The 26,148-nt window shown below is 36.1% G+C and overlaps 1 protein-coding gene across 1 annotated transcript in view; it reads right to left on the bottom strand.

The window, feature by feature from the left end:
• Positions 1–26,148, bottom strand: part of LOC104014471 (nipped-B-like protein) — a 224,644-nt gene that overhangs the window by 100,458 nt on the left and 98,038 nt on the right. The window contains exons 9-10 of the mRNA XM_087735451.1: positions 24,393–25,025; positions 10,211–11,749 (exon numbers count right to left, since the gene is read on the bottom strand). Of these exons, the coding sequence (XP_087591577.1) occupies positions 10,211–11,749; positions 24,393–25,025 (2,172 nt within the window). The remainder of the gene's footprint in view (positions 1–10,210; positions 11,750–24,392; positions 25,026–26,148) is intronic.

The raw sequence follows: 26,148 nt of genomic DNA, 5'->3' as shown, positions 1-26,148 counted from the left end.
GCCCTCCCCTCACTCCTTTTTAGCCACAGAAGACATTAACTGCCTACTGGACTCTTCTTATTTTGCGGATGACTAGTTCTCCTGGTTTCAGCTGGGATAGAGTTAATTTTCTTCTTGGTAGCCAGTATGGGGCTGTGTTTTGGGTTTAGGATGAGAACAATGTCGATGATACACTGATGTTTTGGTTCTTGCTAAGTAGTGCTAAGTAGTTGCTAAGTGGCGCTCACACTGGTCAAGGACTTTTCAGCTTCCCATGCTCTGCCAGGTGCACAAGAAGATGGGAGGGGGCACAGCCAGGACAGCTGACCCAGACTGGCCAAGGGGCTATTCCATACCACATGATGTCATGCTCAGTGTATGAGTCGGGGGAGTTGGCCGGGGGAGGGGCAACGATCGCTGCTTGGGGGACGTGCTGGGCATCAATCGGCAGGTGGTGAGCAATTGTACAGTGTATCGATTGCTTTGTATTACTAGTGTACTATTATTACTTGTTTTTATTATTATTGTTATTATTACTATTACTACTGTTCTATTTTTATTTTACTTTAGTTATTAAACTGTTCTTATCTCAACCCATGAGTTTTCTCACTTTTGCCCTTCCGATTCTCTCCCCCATCCCACCAGTGGGGGACTGAGCGAGCGGCTGCATGGTGCTTAGTTGCTAGCTGGGGTTAAACCACGACACTAGTATATCCAGTCTTGCTGTTATTCCACAGAGGCCAAGCTCACCTTCCTTACGTGTCTTCTCTGAACATTTGATAGAGGATGTTCCAGTGGTTTTGGGTCTACCTCCCTTATGTATCACCAGCTTACTGTCTAACTTTCTCAAGTCATTTTGGGTCACTGCTATAACTACACTGATAAAACCTCCTGTGTCAGACATATATACAGGAAGGAAAGCAGTTTTTTTCTGGATTAGCTCAAACAACCTCTGTGCTAAATCAAATAAAATACACTCTTACCCTGTAACAAGAGCGTCTTCTTTCTTGTTGTTGGATAGCCATGTCATTGTAACTACAACAGCACAGACTCACAGCTTAATTCTACTACAACCACTCATGCAAGATAAGGCTCTATTTTAGATTAAGAACTAAAAGAAAAAGAGGGGATAAAAGTACTTCCCTACTTTAAAAAGATGTTTGGAAAATAAACACCCTTTTAAAATATTTAATTACTGTTACAGTATAGCACTCAAGCACTACAGTGCAAAGGGCCACATGACTACCTGTGATGAACAGCTTACTGGTTAAAGCTGAAAATTTTCAACTATCCCTTAGGGTGCAAATTTAATTATATCCTTTCCACTGTGCTCTCCCTTAAAATGCTCCACTATGTTCTTTATATCTGAGTCCTTGGTGATCAGAGTCCCTTGCCCACCAGCATCATACTCCTCCAAATAATTCTGTGCCCTGGAGAGTTTTCATAGAATCGTTTAGGTTGGAAAAGACCTTTAAGATCATCAAGTCCAACCATTAACCTAACACTGCCAAGTCCACCACTAAACCATGTCCTCAAGCACCACGTCTACCCTTCTTTTAAATACCTCCAGGGATGGGAACTCAACCACTTCCCTGGACAGCCTGTTCCAATGTTTGACAATCCTTTTGGTGAAGAAATTTTTCCTAATATCCAACCTAAACCTCCCCTGGCGCAGCTTGAGGCCATTTCCTCTAGTCCTATCACTTGTTACTTGGGAGAAGAGACCGACCCCCACCTCACTACAACCTCCTTTCAGGTAGTTGTAGAGAGCAATAAGGTCTCCCCTCAGCCTCCTCTTCTCCAGGCTAAACTACCCCAGTTCCCTCAGCCACTCCTCATAAGACTTGTGCTCTAGACCCTTCACCAGCTTCATTGCCCTTCTTTGGACACGCTCCAGCACCTCAAGGTCCTTCTTGTAGTGAGGGGCCCAAAACCGAACACAGTACTCGAGGTGGGGCCTCACCAGGGCCGAATACAGGGGCACTATCACCTCCCTGGTCCTGCTGGCCACACTATTCTTGATACAAGCCAGGATGCCATTGGCCCTCTTGGCCACCTGAGCACACTGCTGGCTCATGTTCAGGTGGCTGTCAGCCAACACCCCCAGGTCCTTTCCTGCCAGGCAGCTCTCCAGCCACTCTTCCCCAAGCCTGTAGCGTTGCATGGGGTTTAAGAGCAGAAGGGGAAACACAGGGAAATTGCAATCCTTTTCTCAAAGAGGTATTTAAGGTATGAGGAAAGTACATCTGCTCATAAGACAGAAGTTCCACTTTTATCTCAATGCCATATCATCAGCTGAAAAACACACCATTGAAATGAATGCTGATGACAATAACCTGAGTAGTCGTCCATGTACTTCAGTGGCCTTCCTCTTTCCCATTCTCTGCTTTAAAGTTTGTGGAAGGGTATACAGCTACATCCTATAAACAGGATATAACCCTCTATTGAGCCCCTTACCCTCACCTTTTGACTACATCCATGAAGGGATAACTCCTGAGCTCAGCTCACACAGACACACCTGAAAAAGAGCAGGAGACTGAGATCCCCTCACCACCGCCCAAGGGACTGCGCCCACAGGATTCTCTGTTGCAATGGATTTGGCGGGAGGGAGAGTAGTAGTGTTAGGAAGAAGTATGTCCTATATCATTCCATAGAACCTGATTGAACACATCTTTCAAAATCATTTTTCCTTATCTACCCCAATACTGGCACAAAGGGAAGGCTCTCAGCCTCGGGCTAAACAAAAGGAGAGGTTCAGGCTCCCTGTTTATATTCCAGTCCTTAGCTCTGGCCTTGAGAAATGGGACCCAGCCAGGTTGGTGGGTCAGAGAAGAATCTGGACACAGCAACTGAATAATTCCATGATGTAGTAGAGGTCATCATTGCCCATGGCTAAGCAGCACAGATTCAAAAAGGATTTTACAATAGCACAAAAAACTCTTAGAAGCAAGAAACATTTTTTGACAGAGGGAAGAGATTTCCAAAGAGCACCCTGAAGGATCCAGACAGAGAGCAAGGAATATACCCAACACACACTCTCCAAAGATGCCAAGAAGCATGAGAACTCACATTACATCTATATCAATGATTTCCTCAAGCTATCCAATTGCTGCAGCAACTATAGCCACAAGTTATTTTATTCCTTATTGCTATTCACTGACTTCTCATCTTTATAAAAATCAGTAAAAGGCTAGAGCAGTCTAGTCTTGCAAGATACTTGACAAAAAATATAGCAGTACTCAGAGTAAAATGTAGCAAGATCAGCAATTGAAATAAATGCAGTGCTGCACAAAGAACCTCACTTTTATGAAACAGAGTGTCAGGGGACTGCTTTTGGATTTCACTGTCATTGCTTTTGAACATATGCATTGAAATTTTAGCCAACTCAATTTATTGTATTAAAAAGTTAAGGTGTTTTGTACAGTTGTAAAACACAGCATGTAATTTTCTGTTACTATAAATGTTTGGAATCTGAAATTTATGATTGATGCATTTTCCCAACCACATATTCTGATTAATTTAAAAACTGAGCCATGGGGCCTCACCTAAGAAAAAAGACCTTCATTAAATATAATCAAATTAAACCTCAATTTTTCTTCTCATAAAAGAAAAACTCCTACATAATCAATATAATATAACCAAGATTTTTGCAGAGAACAAGCAAAACAAATACCGTGATTTATATCTGATTTGTGACTATAGGCACATCAAGAAGATCTGCTTTTACCTCGCTATATCATGGAAAGATTCTCAGCCTTTATCACTGAAAATATCACATGAAGCTACTCTTGTTTTGCTTCTTCAAAGTAACTTAATTACATTAACAACAAGAACAAGAAAATTGCTGATATTTTAGCTTTTAATATAAAATACTACAAGAAAGTTGCTCAGAATATAATTAAACAGTAAGTATATTTAAGGAACCTTTATTTGATGCAAACAACAGTTTGGTAATTTGAAGAACAAAAAAGGTCTCATCCTTTTCTTTTATGTTCATTGGTAATTCCCATGGAGCAAAAATAAATTGCAAATTTCAAGTAAATAGTTTAAATTTTCTTACACAAACCCAGTCACCTAAAATGGTTGAAAATGTCGAGCAACAGAAAAGTTTATGTGAGGTTTTCCCCTATTTGTATTTTGCCAATTTACCCTTTGTCTAGAAGAAAATTCAAACCAAAAATTTTGATCGCATATCCCTGCACATAAGCCAAGAAATAACATCCATATTTAGATACTTAGACACATGAACAGGTCAGCATTGCATATTGTAATGTCAGACAAATTGCTGGCCCACATTTTTACGTATTGCAATGCGTTGTTGCAAAAATCATGCAAAATAGCTATAGCTTTTCCCAGAAATAAGAGGAACCTGATCAAGCATCCAAGCCCATGAACCAAAGGCAGTTTCAGACTTTCAACGAACTGCTCTGACAAATTAGATAATAAATTTCTATCACTTACATATGCCAAAGTAATTTTTCAAAAGTGAACTAATTAAACAATGCACTCCTAAATCTGCAAACAGACAAAGCATCATATTTCGGATGAACCAAGATACAATAAAACTAGTAGATTTGGTCAAGTTTATTGTTGCTGCTAAGAACTAAACATGCAACATGTAAAATTCACTCTTATTATCCAGAGAAGACTTAAGAACAACTGTGAGAACAAGAATCAAAATATTTACCTTAGTGGCAAAGACAAAAATAGGAAATAACTCAAGCAGCCTCCAGGCAAAGCAGTGTGCTGAAAATGTCTCCTATTATACTGGTAACAGACCAACACAAGAAAGGACTCCAGTGTGCAACTGCTGAATTCCTGCTGTCTACCGATATCAGTTTATCCAACATCTACTTCTGAAAAACTAATACCAAAACAGAAGGTCCCAGAGAGTACGTACAATGCCCGCACACATCCCAACATACTTTTTGGGACAGGACAGACGCACCATGCCTAAAAAAATCCCTGCAAGTAGGAACAATCCATGCTAGAGAACTGAGATCTTCCTAGACTACTGGATTTAACTGTTTATATATAGTTTGGTTTTGGCTTTTGACTAAACAATGCCTGGAATATTTTCCAAACTATGAACCTGTTCAGTCCAGAAAGGAGAAAAAAATAATTCAGGCTAAATGGACAAAGTGTATATTAAAATGGATCCTCTACAAACCCAACATATCTTTAAATACTTCTAATGCCACGAGGGACAGCCAGCTCCTCTTCTAGACTAGTTAAGTTGAAAAGATGTGGTCACTAATATCTCAGAAAAGAGGAAAACCAGGAAGATTGTAGAATTCTTATGAAAGTGATGTTTTTTCTACAATTCAGTTAAATTTAGAGTTTGAGAGAAGCTTTAAAGACTTCAGCTAAGAAGATTCATGACAAACCCCTTGCTATAAACCATGAAATATATCCTTTACTTCTCTGAAACGTGGCATAATTTACTAGAGAACTTCAGAGAAAGTTATGACACCCTTGATCCACCTGGCAGTGCATGCACATGCAAGATGCTTAGTGGGTTATTACTCTGGCCTTCCCACATGCAATTGCAGTTGCTACCAGGAACTCTAAAAAAGTGATTCCAAATTTCAGATTTGTGGAATTACAGACTTTCACAGTGGTTATCTTTACAAAAGCACAATCTGCAGTAAGCAAGCTGAGTAAGCAAGCTGAGTTGCAGTCTTTTCCTTTCCAAAGGAAATATGCTTTTACTCCAGTTATTTCCTTGCAGCACAGCTGCTTGCCCCACTGATTTCAGTGAGTACAACAGTATGTCTGTTTCAGCATTGTTATTTTCGAAATAAATTCGAGTTTAAAGTTTTCTTGATAAGTTAATATCCATAAGCTATTTTTTTCAAAGGTTTGCCAATTTTGTTTTTGTAGAAGTCCTATACATGAAGGATTTAAACAAATGTTTAAAATTGATACTCCCTTTTTGTCTACAATTTTCAGCTGTACCAAAAAGTATTGGTGAGTAGCTCTGCTGTGCTGCCCAGAAGACTGTGAGAAGCATCAGAAGTTGGCTCACTGAGCCAACACAATCTGGATACAGCTTTTCATCCTGGAATACTCCCTTTATTGTCACTCCTATCTAGAAGATGAGCACCTAATTGATAACTCTGCTTCACAAGTGAGACTGTTTCCAGCAGTGCTAGAACTCAAAGATGGACCATCATGTTACACAAATGCCATGGAATTTTACGCTGCTACAACCTACCACTGACTACAAATTATAGTTATTATAGGCTCTGAAAAAGTCATCTGGAATTAAAAAAAACCCAACAAAACCAAACAAAAAAAACCCCACAAAACACAAGCATAGAACACAGAAAAATCTAGAAGCATTGTTTTAACTCTACAACATAAAGATGATTAAGCAGCAGTAAATTTTTTAGTTGCACCTGTAAAAATATGAAGAGGACCTTTGAAGAAATGGCAAATCTTCACTCAAATTTCAGATCATAGCAGCAGAGAACACAGTATATTTAGGAAGACTTGTAGTGAGCAACAAAAACTTGTGTTTAAAGTTCTGTGTTGTACAGATAATGAAATCCTATAATAACAATCTACACAATGAAGGAGTAGCATTTGGCATTAGATTCTGCAGTGAAATTATCACTTCTTTTTTTTTTTTAAAAACAACAAAGTCTTTTTAGGTGATATTTGAAGACCCAAAAGGTGTTGCTGCACAAGTCTTAAAAATCGTGCACTCACTTGTCCTAGAACTAAAACTTGCATTACATATGTGGTGCTTATTTTGGAAAGCCAATCCTTCAAATATATTATAAACCAACTCAGACATCTCCTTAACACAGACAATTACAGTTTCTCTCATTACTCATATCTGTTTCATACTTCAACAAAGTAAAATTTGTCTTGTTCAGAATGCAGTAACTGTAAAACTGGTAACAGCTCCCATCTCAACATAGCTGATCAGTATAGCTATAAGAAGCAGCAGAGAAGGTACTCGCTGAAGCTCTGAAAAGAAAGGACAGCAAACATGACCTCCTCATTACAGGCACAAACTTGAAGGGAAAAGTTTCATGGATTCCCCAACCACATAGATTTGCATTAAAACCAGGATAAAAGGCATTCACAGATGTTAAAACCAGAAGAAAAAAAGTGTTGCAATTCATTCTGACCTGGACAAAACAGTCCACAAAATTTCACCATAAGACCCCTTAACAAAAAAAATCTTCCATAACTTTCCTCTGAGCTAGAGTACATCTTTCAGAAAATTGCTCAAAGATCAGGAGAGAGAGAAAAATGTTGCTTCTTCCTTGTAAATGCCAAAAGGGACTGTTCGGATGGTTCAATCTTAACAATCGCGTACTACAGCTATCCCATTCACATAATATCAAAATTTCAAACCTGTCTATAAAATTTGATTAAAATGTTACTTTTTTTTTTTTACAGTACAATGCAAGGCTTATCCACGTGCACAATAAAGGTATGCTTTTCAAATTTAAAGTTTATTGAAACAACGTAAAAAGTTGTATAGACTTTCAGTATACATAGCATTAGTTTTAGCTTAAAACAAGTCAATTTTACTGAGTTTTATAATGAATGGGCATTAGTCCCTTAAGACAGAATGACTATCTAAATGGTCTTTTGAACTAGCTGAACTAATCCTATTTTAAACTGGATTTCAGATAAATCACGGGAATGATGTTGTACGTGACAAAGCCAGGAGAAGACATTTTCTTGAGGGAGGGATGGATGAAAAAGGAAAAACAAAGAACAAGAAATACAAGGAGGTAAAAGAAGGAAAGATAAAGCGAAATATACTAAGCTACATGGAATAAGAGGGATGCGAGAAGTGGAATAATGATGCTAAAAGGCAACGCTAGAAAAGATTTGCTACAATCTTAAGAAATATAGGATGAACTAAATAAAGAATGTTTATGAAAATTACATCTCCTAGTGTATTAAAATGTTTATAACTAAAAATGGCACAGAGTAAAACAGTGAATGCTATTTCTCTCAATTGGAGTGAGGACATTGTTGGAATGACATGACTATTTTCTATATCAGTCAGCTGTTGACAAATAGACTTTGGCTTATGAAGAGATATCTTTATGAATTATGAACCTTTTAAAACACTGGAGTTCACCTAATTATTTAGCATAAAATATCCTAGGAAGTACATTACCAGGGAGTTGGGCAAAAAAATGTAAAACTAAAAATACACATGAAAAATCTGAAGTTCAAAGACACTTTCTCTGAAATCTGCCTGGCTGAAAACTCAAAACTTGATTTGTAAGAGAAACATAGTTACAACATTATTCTTTCCACGAAACTTATTTCTAGTATCACTGTAAGAATCTTATTCTAGATACAATAGCAAAGAGACTGATATCAGATTCAAACATTTTTTTCCCCTGGAAAATATGTCCCAAGTTATTTCAGAATATGTAAGAAATATATTACTTCAGAAAACACAAAATACACAGTAACATTGCAGAAAAGTTATAAACTTGACTTTAAAATGAATGCATTGCTCATGTGCGACACATCTACTAGAGTCATGCCAATCGGATAAGAGTCATTAAAACCTTTACACATTACTAAAATATACTATATAAATAACCACATACAATACAGACTACAAAAAAGTCTACTTCAGAAACATTTTAGAAAGCATACATGCACTGTATATGGCTCTGAGGGCTCTAAAAATTACTGATTTCCTGCACATAAAATTGTGTGAATTCAAAGTCTATCCTTTTGAGACTAGAGCTGAATTCCATCAGAAAGTTTTCAGTATTCCGTATCAAGAACATAAAAGTTTCATCTGAAATCTTTAGACTAAGCTGACAGCAAAGATGTCATAATTTTATGTCCAACTCTAGATACCTATTATTATTAGAAATGGAAATTTTGCCTGTTCTGAACCTCAAAAAGGGAGAGGGGAAATGTTCATATTTCCAGGATAAAGAGAAAATATTTAACAAGGAGGCTAATATTTTACAAATAAGTAATATTCATCATGAATTATTAAGTCTTTAAGAGTCCATACAATCAGGTTAGTAGATAGAGAACAGACGTAGCACAATAAATTCATTATACGGATATCAACTCTGTACACATGCACATAAACATAGTTATACATTCACAAAGATGATTTCCACATCATTTCTTATCAGATCAACTTTGTAAGAAAACATTTTAATCTCAAATTCATGAGCAATGATATACCTGGAACTGCATTCATAAATAATCCTGTATACAGCTGAAATCCTCTCCCCTACCACTTTATTTGTCTGTTTTTGAGACATGACAGCTCTATAAACATAACTATGTAAGAAATTTAAATGCTTTAAATGCTAAACATTAAAAAAGAAAGGAACCCTGACCAGGTAGTAACATTAATTTCACAATGTCAAATGATCTACTTCAGTCTGAAACCAAAGAAGCCAAAATTATAGCACCAAGAAGAAAAGCAATCTTATAAAAAAAAGTGTTAAATCTGCAGAAGAGACAATCAATCAAATATCAAACCTACACACTATTCTGAATAATTTCCTGTTCATATTACTAATTTGAAAATGCCAGCCCATTGTTTACCAGTTCCTTTCCTCTTTCCACATACACTGGACCCTAGAGACAACAATATCTGAATTCTCCTAAAGACAGAACCTTTTTGTAAGCTTATTGTCACACAGCCTAAAGTGTAGAGGCTTCCCAACAGAGTTGTATTTATAGTGTAAAAGAGGCAGATGGGACTTTGTAACTTCCTTCTTATTTCATCATGTCAAAACATCCCTTGGAAAACCACATTTCATTTCCAATTAAAAACAGAAAAGAATCTTAGGGCTTGTATACATAGTATTTCCCACCATTCCAGCTACACTGATTTAGTTACAGTAGCACCAGTCCCTTATGCAGACACACTTAAACCAGTTTAAATCATTCATATAGCAGTTATGTTTAACTAGATAAATTACCAGATTAAACTAATGTAGCTGACGTACAGCTTAAGACCATTTAAGTGTTCCCACATTAGGAACTTCCATTGGAGTAAACAAATAATTTCAGTTACGCTGTAGCAAGATTTCCAATAATGACAATCCCATAGACAAGTTTCACTTTGTTCCCCAAAATCACCATATAAGCAAGCATATAAACTAACTATCAAACGTTTGCATTTAATTTCTAACCACAGGAGTAGCAAATCTAAAAGAACAGGAGTGTACAAGATATAATGCAATTAACATTAAAAAAATCTTACCTTTATTAGATTTGGATGACTTGTTCTTGTTAGGTTTAAAACAAGAGCCCCTTGATTTATCTTCTCTATCCTTAATAAATTTCTGCACATCATCCAAAGAAAGCTTTTGAAGGACAACTACAGGCTTAGCTCCTTTATTTAGATCTTCAACTAGCCCAATCTTCTCTACTTTGTCCTTCTGTTCACCTTTAAATTCAGTTTTCCTTGACTCCTGAGTAACATTGCCATCTTTATCACGCTTGATTTTTGGAATGACAAAATGTTTCAATGCACCAGATCTTGCCCCCAACAAATAACTGGGAAACTCTGCTTTATTGTCAGCATGTGCTTTATTACTATCTACTTTACTCTTATTACCATCTGTCCTTCGTTCATCCTTGCTGTTGGGTGATTTAAAACCAGGTTTATCAGGTCTTGATTTACTAGAATCTCCTTTACCTTCCTGTTTAATGCGAGGGCTGTCAGGTCTTGATTTTTGATCCCCAGAAGAAAACCTTTCCCTTGATTCACCAGACTCATGTCTATGTTTCCTTTCAAATTTCTCAATTTTTGAACCATCAGATTTAATACCATGCTTAGAATCATGTTCATTTTTGTTTGAGGATCTCAAATATTCAGGCCTTCTAATCTTGGATGGATCTCCTCTGTATCTCTCTGATTCCTCCCTGTCCTCAGATCTTTGTTTAAGGCTATCATGGTCACGCCTTGGTGTATCAGAAACTGAACACCCATCAGGCCTTTGTTTTGTTGGATCAGATCTACTTTCAGATTTTATCCTTGAAGGATCAGATTTCACATCTAGTTTATGCCTAGATATTTCCATTTTCTTATCTGACAATGGTTTACTCAAGTCCCTCCTGTTATCATGTCTATGTTTCGGCATTTCGGGCCTGCCTTCACTCTTCTGTTTCGGCGTTTCGGGCCTGCCTTCACTCTTCTGTTTTGGCATTTCGGGCCTCTGTCTTATTTCCTGCTTGCCATTATTTTGTTTTCCCTCATTTTGTTTCATCTCCATTTGCCTGCTCTCGTTTTGTTTTGATTCTGTCTGTCTGTTCTCATTGTGTTTCACTTCCATTTGTCTGCTTTCATGCTTGCTTTCATGTTTAGCTTCTATCTGTTTGTTCTCATTGTGTTTACTTTCCAACCGCCTGCTCACATTTTGCTGAAATTCCATTTGTCTGTTTTCATTTTGCTGGATATCTGTCTTTTGACCCTCAAAGTCTGACTTTTTCCTAAAAATCTCGGGATGGTTTTCAGGTTTAAATTTAAGAACTCCAGCAGTGTCTTCTTGGGGAACACACACAAACCCGTCATTATACTGCTTAATTTCTTCAGGTTTTTTGATGGTGTCCAAATCCTGAGTTACTGTTGCCTGAGAGTCCGCTCTTCCTGCTTGCTGCAGATCAATACTAACCATCAACGCTGGCCTCGCCCCATTTCCTGCAGAACTTGCCTCCTGAGAAGCTGCTCTATTTCCTCCAGTAGCACCACCAGCCTCCTGTGGTTTGTTTTCTTGTTTTCGCTTCTTCAGAGGCTTATCTGCAAATTAAAAGAGAAAAATCACAAATGCTATATATAGAAACAGATAAATGTCCAAGCAAAAATGTCCATTCCCCTCCACCCCCACCAATTAATCCTCCTCAGCATGTATGTGCACACACAACAAAACCCATTGTTTTGTTGCAAAAAAAAGCAAGAATAGAACTTCTCTAATACTTTTTAACGTATTCAGACTATCATTCATTGTCAGTCTACCACATATGCCAATTAATCATTAAAAAAACACCTCAAAACATATGAAATCAAAGTCCCTGTAAAATTCCCAAGAGAACCATCTAATAAAGCAGCTGCAATACATAACGACAAAAAAAAAATCAATTTACACTTGAAGCAAGTTTTGAGGAATACTACTATAAAAGATTCTCTTCTGCAGATTCAGCCTGCTTCATTATACATGAACTAGGCAAGGATCTGCAATGATTAAGACAGAGGTTCTCCCTACTTGGTTCAGTGCATCAGTTGGACTTCACACATATTGTAGCCAGGGAACACACAAACAATGAACAAAAATGATTAAAATAACTCCAACACTCCACGCTTCTCTTTGAAACAAGGAGTATATCAAGAGTTGGAGTCTATACCATAACACATATGTATTAGGTAGGGGGCCACTACACACTTAAAAGTTTGAGTATTTTCCCTTTGCAACCATAATGCTTTTCATGGATGAAATAAAAAGTTCAGTGATAATTTTATGTAGTGTCAAGAGCTTGACTCTGCAATAATGCTTTCAGTTTACACTAAAAAAATAAAATTATTAAGAGTAGAATACCAAAAAATAAAAAGTGAGCCAACCACACACCCTGTAATTTCGTAGAATTCATAGAAATGAGAAGCACATGGAAATATCAAAAAGAGTATGTTCTATTCATTTAAAATACAACCTATTTATATTACCAATGTGGTACTCTAAACCAAAATTAATTTCTGCCATGAAACTCAAAAGCCCTACCTGCACTAAGGCTTATATTCTCATTTCTCAACTATCATTTTGTAATTTGTCAAAAAAACCAATGATTTTTTCTGTAATCAGGGAATATGATTTTAAGTCTAAGTAATGACCTAAATAGGTTGGAAATTCTGTTGTAGATCTATTGTCAAAATGTCTAAACCACAAATGCAATATAAGAAAAATAACTTATTTTGTGCCTAGATTTGTGGTGCCTTATCACCAGATGCAATGAGCCAGCTCTCTTTTTGGGAGCAGGGGAAGTGTAAGGAGGATGCAATCAAAGAAGAGGGAATTAAACTCTAAGGAAAAAAATCCCAACATCTCAATTGTAAACCAGAATTATAACATATGACTTCCAATTTCTTCTATACTTGTAAAAGATTCTTATTCAGAAGAATTAAAACTTTGAAGGATCATCTCCAAAATTAACATTAGAACACAGTAACAAGTAGTAACATGGTCAATTTCAGTGATGTGAACAGGTTTGTGTTTTTTTCCCATCATTTTCATTCTCAAATCTATTTGTACATCTCTAACTTCCTAAAAATCCAAAATTATGTACAACATTTAATGGCTGGAAGACAGTAAAGACAGATACAATAAACTCCATGCAGAAATTGGTCAACTGCAAATAAGGAATTTTTCAAAGTTTAACAAAAACCTGTAGGAACACCTGCCAACTTTATGGTAGACATGTGAAGCAAAATAAATTTGCCGAATCGAAGGTGCAGCTTTTTAGCATGGCGATTTTTGCTTTTTCTGTACAACAACAACTGTTGGATTCATATGAGAGCTTATATAGATTAAGTTCCCTACACTACTTATTAAAACAAATGTATTTTTTTGAAACCTTCATGCAGTGACAAAAATTCTTTTTCTCCCTGTGACTAAGAGGGCTTTGACCTCACTGAGCTTCATGGCAGGTCTTAGGAATGGCCATGAAGTAGAAGCTTCCAGACTAATAGATTTCAAATTTGATTATTTTTTTAAAACATATACATTAATATACATACATACACACACATATCACTACCTTATTTCTCAATTAAAACTCTTTAAATTTTGAAACACAAATTGAAAAACTTGTGTTCTTAGGAAAAGTCAGTCGGCTTTTTCATTTTAACCCAGAAATGTCAGCCACACTGAAAAAGTCCTGTAAAGCTCTGATGGTGGATCTAACAGTAGCCTTTAAGACATTACCGTTACCAGTTATCTGCCCCATTCCTTTAACTGAGGTTATCACCTGTAGCAGAAGGGAACACACATTCACATTTCCACAAGTGTGTTTCATTGTCCAGTGCATCAGCTTAAGGCACTAGTGAAGATGGTTTGCATTAATCTACCAGACTGAACAAGTCAGCTAAGAGCCAAGCAAATGTTTCCTTCTGCTACCCCTACTATAGGAGCAAGGCAAAAGGCCAGGAGCTGTGATGCCTTAAACCGCTGTAGCTGGATCAACCAAAACTCACCTTTCAGAGCCCTCATGCTGAGGGCTCCAAGATTAAACAACCAAAACCATTCAAGTAGGACCAATTTTCTCTCTTGAACTTCCATAACTGACCAGGCTCAAAATGCTGCTCTTCATCATCATTCAAAATGTCAAATTTTAAGTTGAGAACATATAAATAGATGATCACATCACAACTTGGCATATTCCCTCTAAATACAGAGCTCTTCTGATGCACCTTCTTCATTTCTCTTGACAACTGAGTACTGATGTTTTAGTAAGTTATAACCACAACCTGTTGACATCTTATCTGAGAAGAAAGGGATGCCTTCAAAGTTTTCTTTTCCTAAATGGCAAGGTGATTGCAGATGGAGTTGCAGATTACTCACAGATTTCTTCATATTTCCAGTGCATCTTGATGGCGATCCTCAGAACTAGACTTGATCATTACTGTTTTGCCTCTATGAAATTTCTGGATCTAGGACAAAAAAGCTGGCCCAAGCATATGAAAATATCAGGTTGAACTAGGGCATGAGTAGGATATGAGTACATAGTACCACTATCTTCATCGAGCATAACTGAAAAACTCCACTGAACGAGCACAAAAACTTTTTAGGTTGCCATCATAGCTGCAGAAATATGAAAGGTGAAAAACACCATCGGGCTTCAAGGGCTTTATCAAATCTTGAACTCACTTTGAACTATATGAGAATAATCAATAGAGTATCAGAGAAGTGAGGACAGAGTAATTAACCTCTGAAAACAGATGTCTTCAGGTCTTCTCTTTTACAATCAAATATATGCAAGTTTGCATAAATCTGCCTTGTTAAGGCATGAGTCCCAAGACCCCTTAGGTTCTTAATGAACAGATGAACTTAGGAACTTTTACAATATCCATTCAAATATACTTCATATCCTTCAAGGCATCAGTATCCAAGCTTCATCCACTTCATTCCATAGACAGTAGAATTTCTTTTTATTATCAGGATCTAGGACTTTGCCAAAATATCAGACTAATATTTTTCTTTCAAATCTTGCAGACCTAGGTTCAAAGCTTGCCACAGTTCTGAACAGGTAGGCTCACAAGCTCTTGAGACCAATAAAGTGTGATCTTTTTGCTTCACTCTTTGTAACAGTTTTCGTAATAAAAGGAATATGTAGTAAGCCACAGAAGAGCTTTCTGACTATATTAGAGATCAGGTATCCAGGTATCCAAGTTTGTTCTTTTCAGATTCTTTTCTTTTTAGAAACATTATTCACTCCTCCCCCCCCAAGAATGTAGATACATCCAAAAAGTATCTACATTTTGTTCAATTCCTTGAACAAATTTATGACAGTTCAGAGTACAGTCTGATCCCAGTTATTCTCCTATGTATGCATTCTTTTGGCTTGGCAAATCTGCATGGATGTTCTCTTTACATTGCAACATGCTCACCAAAAGGCAGTACCTTGGTACTCAAAGCAAGATCATAAGCTACCTTATTCTAAAAAATAGCAGAGATGTTCTGTCAAATTAAATGGGTCACTGTGGTGCAAGAAAATTATTACAGGAACCACAAGTTTGAAATGGAAAAAGACGTTAGCTGGATTTCCAAGCAGTTATGTCTCACCTGTCCTGTTATGAACAGTATTCCTGGAGACAGGTTGTAGCCTTCATCTTTGGAAATATCTGCGTGTCAAAACAATGAGTACTTTCAGATTTAGAAATTAATTACTGCAGAACCTTTGTGCAAAAACACATTGCACTGGAATAACCACAGATACCTTCGAATACATTTCTGCTGAAACTGCAAGTCAATCATGATTTGAAGAATATCCATCCTGAAAATGGATGTACTCGGAAGCTGAGCAAGTGTTAGGGACAGCAGCTGAATGAAGGGAGCTGTATTAAAGAAGTATCTCCATTCTTCCATTTAATCTGAAATCTTTCCAAAGCAGCAGCCAGAACACCACTAGTGCTGAAGTCTCCGATGTTGCTGCTTTCTTGCAAACCTGATGATTATCTTAAGTCCCAGATTAAACTCTTTCAACAAATGAGTATAATAGGATGATAGCCTAAAAGCTTCTAGAACTGCTTGTCCTAGCAAACTGAAATGGGCCTTTTGTAAATACCTGTGAAAAGGTAATAAGTCTAAATAAGAACCACACGCATGGTTGCTGAGCTTTGTTTTAGCAGAATGGTAACACTGTTTGGTAGACTTTAAAATCCAGAGATTTCTGAATGATCTTGAATGATCTTGAAGACACAACAGATAAATTACCACTTCCCCATTTACATCTTGTAAGGGATTCAGTTGGAGACTTCATATCCAAGATGGTTAAATGTGAATGTACTCCTCTTCAGAACCACAAAGATTGATCCTCTAACGCTGAATTCTGGATGAACCATTTTGATGACTCCAGTACAAACTTTCTTTTTTTAAAGCATAACAATTAAGAGTTTAATATTTTAAAGCTCTAACACTTTTCAGAGATTATTGGGATATGCCTCCACTCATTTGAAATACCACTTATTTGCATTATTTAAATCAACAATGAATAAATTTATACCAAACATACCAGTCCTAAGCAGTTATTACTTATTGTCAAACCTTCCATTTTTGAACAACATCAAAGACAAGTCAGCCAGAGGCTAATTACAAGCTTATCTTATTTAAGCTAACAGTCAAGACTAGGAATTTTCGACAAATAACACATAACCATATGCCTAAATAACAAATCTATGTTTACTGACAACTGTTTTCTTTTCCTAGTTATTTTTCACAGATCTCTTCAAAGCTGTCCAAGTGCCCAGTCCCCCCAACTGTGTTGTGTAGACCACAAGAATCTAAACCAATCAATATAATCTGGATACAAGGAATATTTAAAATTACTTTAATGGTACTGATGGATGACCTATCAATGGAGTGAGGGCAAATATCCGTTCTTATCTTTCTACTCTTTCATGAACGTTCAGCATTACCAGCCATGAGAGTTTGCTCTCACCTGACCTCCCCCCAAAACCATATTCCAATAAGCAAAGAATTAAACAACCAAAGAGACCCCTTCCTATCAGTAGAAGAGATTCCCACAGCACTAGCTCCTCCACTTTATCAAACTTCTGGTCACTACGCAAAAAAAGAAAGCCCAGCAGGAGGGATGTCCAAACTCTTCAGGAAAAAAAAAACAACCAACCAACCAACCAACCAAAAACGAAACAAAAACCCCCAAAAGACTACAGGAGTCTCTGACATGTCTTAGGGTGTAGCAGAATTCAGAATCTTCATTTTGGTAAAGTTCTGCTTGTTTTCTTAAATATGACAATAACATAATCAGCATAACTGGAGAATGAAATATGATCTTACGAATTTTTCTACTTAAGGATGTTTGGTAACTCATTATTCCCTGTCAACTGTAGTAATACAAAAGAAATATTACACTAGAAAATAACAAGAATTGAATTACAGCAAATTATAATCAAGCATCTCCACTTGTTTAGAGACTGGAAGCTGTAATTTAACCTCCCTGAATTTAATATTGCTTTTACAAACAAAATGATTTCAATTTATTTATGAGAGATTTTTCTGACATAAATTGTGGGTTTTATCGATGTGATTGCTTTGTGAAGAATTATAGTTTTGTAAACTCAATTGTTAAAAAATCTGAGCAAAACCTGAAGTGCAATTACTTTTGAAATGCACAATGCAGCACCTAATTTCACAAGAAAAATGCAACACACTAACAGTAGACTTAATGAAAACTACTTATTTTATGTATCACTTACAGATTAACATATCCAATTAGTTTCAAATTCATTTGTAGGAACAACGAACTTTAGAAATAAGCAAATGACTTTGAAATTTATTGGTGAACACTTTTAATCTCCCTTCCAGATGTTGATTTCATTCTGACATCATACTTTGCATTCAAAAATATCTTCAATTAACTAGATCCAGTAACATTTATACAGGATGATAATGAAAAAAAAGTCTGTGTCATCTTAGGTTGATGTTGGAGTGAACTTAGTGACTATGAACTATAGAAATGATGGGCTTAAACTGTTAATAAACTTTATTAATTATACATGCCATTTCTTTATCAAGATTTAAATCCATTATAGAGAAGTGACTGTCCCAGAACAAAATAAAGTCTTTACTGGGTAAGTAATATTATAAATCCTCTCATCCATTTAACAGGTACAATCAAGGACATATGCTACATGCAAATTATATTTAATTTTCTAATCTTAGTTTACGCTACAGATAAAAATAAAATACGCTTCTTACCAAACTTCTGGGTTTTAGTTATTTTCTACACCTGCTTACAAGAGCAGGTTTCTGCACTACCCTACGTAAAGCACAACCTGGGATAAACATGGGAATTTGCTTTCATGTTACACAAGAGCACCAAAACAAAGTAAACATCATTAAAAAATAAAGCCTCTACTTTTTTTAAAAAAAGTTTAACTCAATCAGTATTTCATTCTTTAAAAAAATATAAAAGAAAGTAATTTTTTCCTAGATAGATGGAAACATTGCAACACTTCATTGCAATTTCTCTAGACAGAAGAGGAATTTCTTCCCATTACTTTTCTTAAAACACGTCTGAACACAAAAAGTCTCTAATCTATAGGAAAAAACCTGCTTTTTCTTGGGAAAGCTACGAGGTGCCAGTTTCATCCATTACATAACACTACAAAATGCAGACCTAATGAAAGTTTGAATATACAAAATACATGATCCCTGATTCTCACACTGTCCTACTACATAGAGACACAATCATTTATATTTTACACTGTCTCATTTCATCTTCTGGTATTAGTGACTGTAATTTTCTGCAAGATTACTATACAAATGACTACACTCATATCTCCATTTTTAAGTAAATAAACCCCCTATAACATATTTTTGGAAATGAATGGTAATATACTAGTTATAATTACATGTTCTGTCATTTCATTCATTGGCTACATAAAATTAGATATAAACAAACTATTAATTCTTAATAGTGTTCTTCTGTTAGTCTCCTCTTTGGGGGACTTTTGGGGGGAGATGGGTAATGGGGAGAAAGGGAGAGGAGCTGGATTAAGAACTTAAAAGGTAAGAGAAAAAGTTTACTTACCTATAACTGTAGTTTTGAGTTTTGCTCCGGCAGATTCACACTCTTGGGATGTGTGTGTCTGCTGCTATGGGCTTGGAATGAACTAAAAAATGAAGGGCCCACAGCAGGCATCCAAATGCCCCCTAACTGATCCAATTATTGGAAATAAAGTTGTTATAGCTTCCCTTCTTCCTAATTCAAAGAATCTACAGTAAGATTCCAAAGTGGGTAAAATGGATCCTCAGAGGTAAAATATATAGGGGGAAAAAACCCACAGAAACGTGTAGGTTTGTCTCATTTAAAAAATGCTTCTAATGCTTTTAAGTTTAAAAATATATATATATTAGCCTCCCAATGAAACGGTTAGTGATTAATGATTTCATGACTCTTCTCACAAACTCCAGAGAACAGTGCCTTTTACAAGTAAAAGTAGAACCCCTTAATCTGTTAAGACAGCTACATTATATAAAAGTGTCTTTCAAGTAGCCTAAAATCTAACAGTGAACACACAATACTGTGTGTGAAAGAGCTCAAATTAAAATTTAGCAAATCTGAATAAAATAAACTAATGCAAGTTAAAAAGAGTCTCTGAAAAAAGATGGGTTGCTTTCTGTATTTTCAAGTAATTTTCAAGGTTATCTTCCCTTTTCCCCTTTCTAGAAGACTCAGAGCTCCTTTTAACATTAATATCTTAAATATTTTTGATTCACAGTATTTGGGGTCTTTGGAAAAGCATGAAAGATCTTGAGGTAGAAACCTTGAACCTGAAAATTAATTCAGTAGAAGGTCTAAATCTTGAAGAACAAGAAGAACTTAATGTAATGTTCTGGGAAAGGTTTAGACTGAAAGTGACTGACTAGCTTTAAACTACTTGACTATAAACAAAAATAACCCACGTGTATCTGAACAGTGGCAAATCACGAGGTAATGCAAAGAACTGAGGTTACCAAAATGAAATTTCTCCCTCAACAGCCCCACCCCCCCCCCCCCAAGGAAAAGATTCCTGAGAAGAACAGAAATTCCTGGGACATAATTTTCTAAAACTCCACAGGATTTCTTGTACTTTCTTGGAGTAGTCAACTTCAGAATGTGAACTAAGCACAGCTCCAGTTAAGTGAACAAAATAGGTTCAGAATATGGACCTCTGCTTGTTTCGAAAGCATTCAAGAGCACCAAGTAGTACAGGAAATGTGACTACCGACAGTGATTAGAAGAAAGCATGCGTGAAGCTTCATTATTTCTAATTTCTTTAGAAAGGTATCCTGATGTACCTAAGCAGAGGATGGTTCACTTGTTGTTGACTGTCGTGGAAAAAAGATTTCTGTATTAACCCTTCCGAATCACTTTTTTTCAACTCAAATAATCTGAGTCTTGATAAACAATAGCTGGATCTATCTGTGATATTACACATCCTTTCAAAAGAGAAGATATGATCTAGTATTGATTGACAACTTGTATCTGATGAGGGTATAAAGGCCATTGTGAAGGAGGCAATTGGAACTGAAAACCTGAGGCTTGTCATGTTCCATGGACTTATTTGTTTGTTCTGAGGCTATTAAACATAATAAATGTATTAGAATGCAACTTTCGGTGCCGAGTGCCTTGATCTCCAAAATCTCCAATTATTCCTTTCATTAACAGATACAGACAAATTACTTGCAAAATTAATCAATACAGAGAGACTTCCTTGACGGAAAAAGTAGGAAGAGGAGATGGACTCTTGTCCTTCCACACAGAGGATAAAACCAACTTTTTCAAATTTTGTACCTCTCCATCATGATGAAAAGACCATATAATCCACTTAATCCAAGATCTAAATAGACCAAAAGAATAGAATTATAAAAACAGAGCTCTGAAAAGCACCCAGATATGGAGGCAAAAGGTCTATATTATAAAATCTCTCCTTATGCATATCTGGATAGACGTTAGGCCAAATCTGCCAGATTTTGCATTAGTGATTTCTGCACTAAGAATTCCTTTTTCAGAAAGCAAAAGCATGGCAATCAGGTTCCAGAAAGATTCACTGCTTTTCAAAGAAGGTGGCACGTCTGCAAAACCCTGTGTTAGTTCCACCTCTGGAATGGAGACTGCCTCCTACTTTGAGAGACTTTGTTTGGTGGAAGCTAAATATTTTAACAGTTTTGTTAGAATTAGGAATTTATTACAAAAAGTACTATAAATTTCTAAAGGACTCCAATCTCCATTTCCCACCTGCACCAAACATTATAAAAGGACCTCAGCATTAAAAAAAAAAAGAACTTAGCATTGCCTTAGGCAAGTGTAGTAGTTGTATAATTTTTAGCAAGAACCCCCCAAAAAAACATCTCCGCCTCTCCTCTGGAATAAACAGTTCCACTGCACTACTGGTTCCCAACCTCAGAAAGAACATGTCATATCTATCCAAAGCCTTACTCTTAAAAAAGAAGCATCTGAAAACCTTTGATGAAGCATAGTACTGTAGAGATTTCATGTCTAAAAAAAGGACAGAAGAGACTGCTAATCTTCTATCAAAACTTTTGAGTACAATTCTACTCAAAGTAATTTATGGAAGACAACAACGTATGCCTACACAGAAAGTGTAGTGTGACTGTAATATGTATTCCCATGCCTCAATTACAAAAGCAGCAAAGATGCTTTCATGCAGATTTTGGCATGTGCTAGCATCTAGAGTAAGATCTCTAGAGGGACACTTGCTACGTATAGCATCAGCTAGCACTATACGTTCCCGTTCTAATTAGACCGAGTACATGCTACAATCACACTATTTTCTTGACATAATGTGATCTGAAGTTACAGTATATGTACTAAAATGCACAAATGCCAGGCTTTTGCATAAATACAGTAAGCAACTTCACAAAAATTAATGACACATTTAGGAGTTACTGGATATATTTCTAACAGACATATTCCCATAGGAACAATAGAGGAAGCTTCCTCCTGCAGTCACACCAAACCAAATGGCTGTAACTAGAACAATCCCAGAGTGTATCAACTTGTAGACATAGTACAAACTTACAAGCAATGGCAAAAGCATTACCAAAAAATAAGAATCATATTTCTCCAAGGTAACAGCTTTTCAGGAAATCTGTCCCAAGACTGCTGAAAATCCTTCTACTCAATACTATTCATTCATGGCTGAAACCTCAGCAGCCCAAATGAAAAGAGCTGCTGTCTAGCATAGGGGCAACTTACCACCAGTGAATAAATGGTGATCATTTGTCCCAATATAAGGCAGCAACTCTTGCACCTGATTGATAGCAATTGCAGGAACTCAGGAAGAACTGAGACCTGCCAGAAGATGCAGGTAGAAGGTAAACATAAGGTTGGAATCCTTATTTGGTAAGATGCTTATTGAGCAGTAGTGAAGGGGAGAGATCACATTCTATGAAAATCACTCCTTTCCCTAAAAGAAAGAAATCAGAGGCTGCCCGTGGCTATGTAATTATGGTAAACAAACTTTACAACTAATGCGCATCATTTTACTGAAAGCTAGAACAAAAGAGAAAGTGTGTTTTAGTCTTGCTCTATGTGTTTGAAGGCTGCTGTGCACCATCAAAACTACAGTGCATTTTTCCAGATGCTTCTCAGCTAAAATGTGCTGGAGATTCAACTTAAAGTGTGTGGATATAAAAGTAGCTTTTAAAGTATTAAGAGACAAACAACAAGCTCTCCATAAATAAATTTTAAACTAGTAAAGAGATGCAAGCAAAGTAACAAATTACGTCATTTCATTAAATCAAAATTAAAGGCAGTAGAGATCTCTTTTGAGGTGAGCACCCATTTTCTCCGTATATTCATAAACAATGTTTTCTAACGAGACTTGATTTAGTTACCAAATAAGAAATACCTAAAAAGTTAATCCTTTTAGTAATTGCAACAAGAACATTTACACACACACAAACACAACAAACTCTCTCTCTCTCTTTCTCCCCCCCCCATCTCTCTGCCCCCCTCCCCTCTCCAGGCATCTTTAAAAACAGAAAAAAAATCTTTGAATAGGGAGAAAACTTGTGCTCTCTCTGCTGGTTAAAGACCCAAACCATATGTAAATTTAGTTGCCTCCACGCAAGTATGTCCAAAATCGACCATTTTCACCTATGAACTTCCAAAATCAGAATTAGTGCCATTTTCCACTCTGCAAGATTTTTCTTGGGAGTATCTAACAAATTAGCATTATACTAGAAAAGATTTTTTCTCAGAAGTTAAGCACAGTGCAGAGGAAGCTTCTGAAAAATACTTATGTTAACCTACGACTATCTAATTTATAAAATACATCTTATCTTCAAGATTTACATGTGGGTTTTGCATCTACTTTTAAGACTTCTGAAGCCTAAGACCTTCAAACCAGTTAACAACAGGGAAAAAAAGAAAAAAAAAAGGGAAAAAAGAAAAAAAAGAAAAAAATCAAAGAGGATAGATTCAATGAAATCAGTTAAGACAACCAGTACAGCTACTGAAGTGAAGAGAAAACATTTCAGACGCTCATCTGGTTCTGTGCTAGAGACCATATAGATATATAGTAGTTCTCTAAAGCTTGTAATGCCTACATAATAATGAACATCCAGTTAAACAAACATTGGAGACAATATAGCAGTATATATTACCCAATCATTACAGTGCCTTTAAAAGAACAGATGTGATTTTAATCTAACACCTCCTTCACATTACGTTCAAACTGGGATATAAATAGAAATGGGATAAAAGAGTTTTCCTGTATTTTCTTAAATTAGGCAACATAGATAGTTAATTAATAATTCAACTACCAAAACTTATTACAAATTTTGACTTATGGTACTGCTGGGATTTTAGAAACTATAAACAATGTCAATTGTACTTCATTCAGTCTCATGGTTCAAAATAAGAGTAGCTTAAAAAGAATTTTGAAACACAAGAACTTCATTTTTCCATCCATTAAGATCCCAAATAAAGAATACCAGATATTAAAAATATGCATATATGAGAGATTACAGTTCATTGTTGGAGGGGAATGGAGATGAATGTCGCAGAAGTACCTACACTGAGTAAACAGAATTGAACTATGTGACGATGACAGGAAGTTTTTATATATATATATATGGGTTTTATATGCATATATATATATTTATATAATATATATAGTGTATACACACACACAATCCTTTTACCTTTATCTTGCACTTCTTTTGAAAATCGCTCCCTTTCAATAGCTGATTCACGTTCTATCCGCTCAATTTCAGCCAATGCATCCAATTCTACTTCATCATATGACGTTATAGTTCCTTGTTGCGAAACCTGTTGCTGTGTCTGTACCACAGGAGTTTGAGGTTGTTTTGCAGCAACTGAAGTGTTCTGTTGTAAAACAGGCACTTGTTGTGCCTGAAGGAAAGCTGTCTGTTCATGCTGCGGCAAACACTGAGCAGCATTTAATGGGTGGTTAACATCTTGTGGAGTAACGGGTGTTTTAGAAGTCTGTCCTGGGTACTGCACATTAAAAGGAATATCACCCTCTGACATACTGCTGTTTTCCAAACCAGAAAGCATATCATCCTGCTGGTCCATATCCGAAGATCTTACACGAGAGAGTCTTAATGTAAGCTTAGTGGAGTCCTTGGAAGGAGAACTAATGATATCATACATTGCAGCTTTTTCAGTCTGGTCTTTTTCATCCTTGCCTAACTTCATTTTCTTTTGTTTCTTTTGCTTTCTTTCTGGAGAATCTAACAATATGTCTGGGGGAACATCTCTAGGTGATGAATAAGGTGGAGGCTGAGATTGTTGGATTAAAGGTTGTCTTGATCCTAGAATAATAATTCAGAAAAACTGAACAGTTATGTTGTTTCATGTTTATATAAAAACACACTAAATATAACCTACATAATTTTAATGTGTATTTCTACATATATCTGTGTTCACAAAAGGTCTAAATAAGATTGGTAGGAAGCATATCATTCCTAGATCAAGATGTAATCCAGACAGTTGCAGTGTTATTTCCTAGGAATTTTAGCCATCCACTGCAGGTATAGAAGGGATCATTTCAGAGAGGATGGAACAAAAAAACCCACCACCAAAAAAGAATAAATAAAAATAGTACCTACAGTTTCAGAATATTAACTATTAGAAAATAGACAATGAAAGCAAGTTGACTACAGAAAAAGGAAATATCAAAAAGATTCTTAATAAGGTCCAGTGATGAAGACTTAATGATCAGTGTACAGGCATTAGCCATTTCAGCCACACGTTTTTGATTAAAAATATATATATATATATTAAAAAATCAAAACATACACAACCTCCTTAACTTCGATTCTGACAATTCATTTTCAACTGTTTTGGTTTTTTTTAATTTTAGGTAAACTCATTCCAACCTCCCCCATTCATTACTATCTAGAAAACACTAATTGTCTTAGAGCATTTTTCTATCATACCCTGCCTTATCTCCCCTCTTTTCTTTCCTTTTTTTTAAATGTATGAATTTTTACTTCTACATGCACCCACTTCAGGCTTTATCTAGAGAAATTTTTAAAAGAGGACATTTTTTATTAAAAACATTCTCCAATTAATCACATTAAATTTTTTTGTTCCTCAAATTAAACCAGCTCCCCATAACTGTTAGCCCAGAAAAAGCTTTGAAAAACAGAGAAGCTTTTCAACCTGTCCCAATTATAATTTTGAGCTATAATTTTTGGCTTAAAAAGGAATACTCCTGTGAAGAAAAAAAAAAAAAGAAAAGCCTATTAGCTGGACCAATAGAGCCAGCCTCCTCTTGTTAAACAAAGCAAACATTTATCTGATCCCATTCATCCACTAGGGAATACTGATGTTCAGAAAGCAGTGACTGAGATTATTATTAGTCATTCTGTTTTAGGTCATCATAGGTCAATACTTCTAACAACACTCAAAAACTAATTGGAATACAAGTCC

Source organism: Nipponia nippon, unplaced genomic scaffold (assembly GCF_047370975.1).
Source record: "Nipponia nippon isolate SJK-2023a ecotype South Korea unplaced genomic scaffold, ASM4737097v1 scaffold_57, whole genome shotgun sequence".
Lineage (NCBI taxonomy): Eukaryota > Metazoa > Chordata > Aves > Pelecaniformes > Threskiornithidae > Nipponia > Nipponia nippon.
Note: the sequence above shows the minus strand (reverse complement) of the source record. Positions and strands in the feature narration are given on the sequence as shown.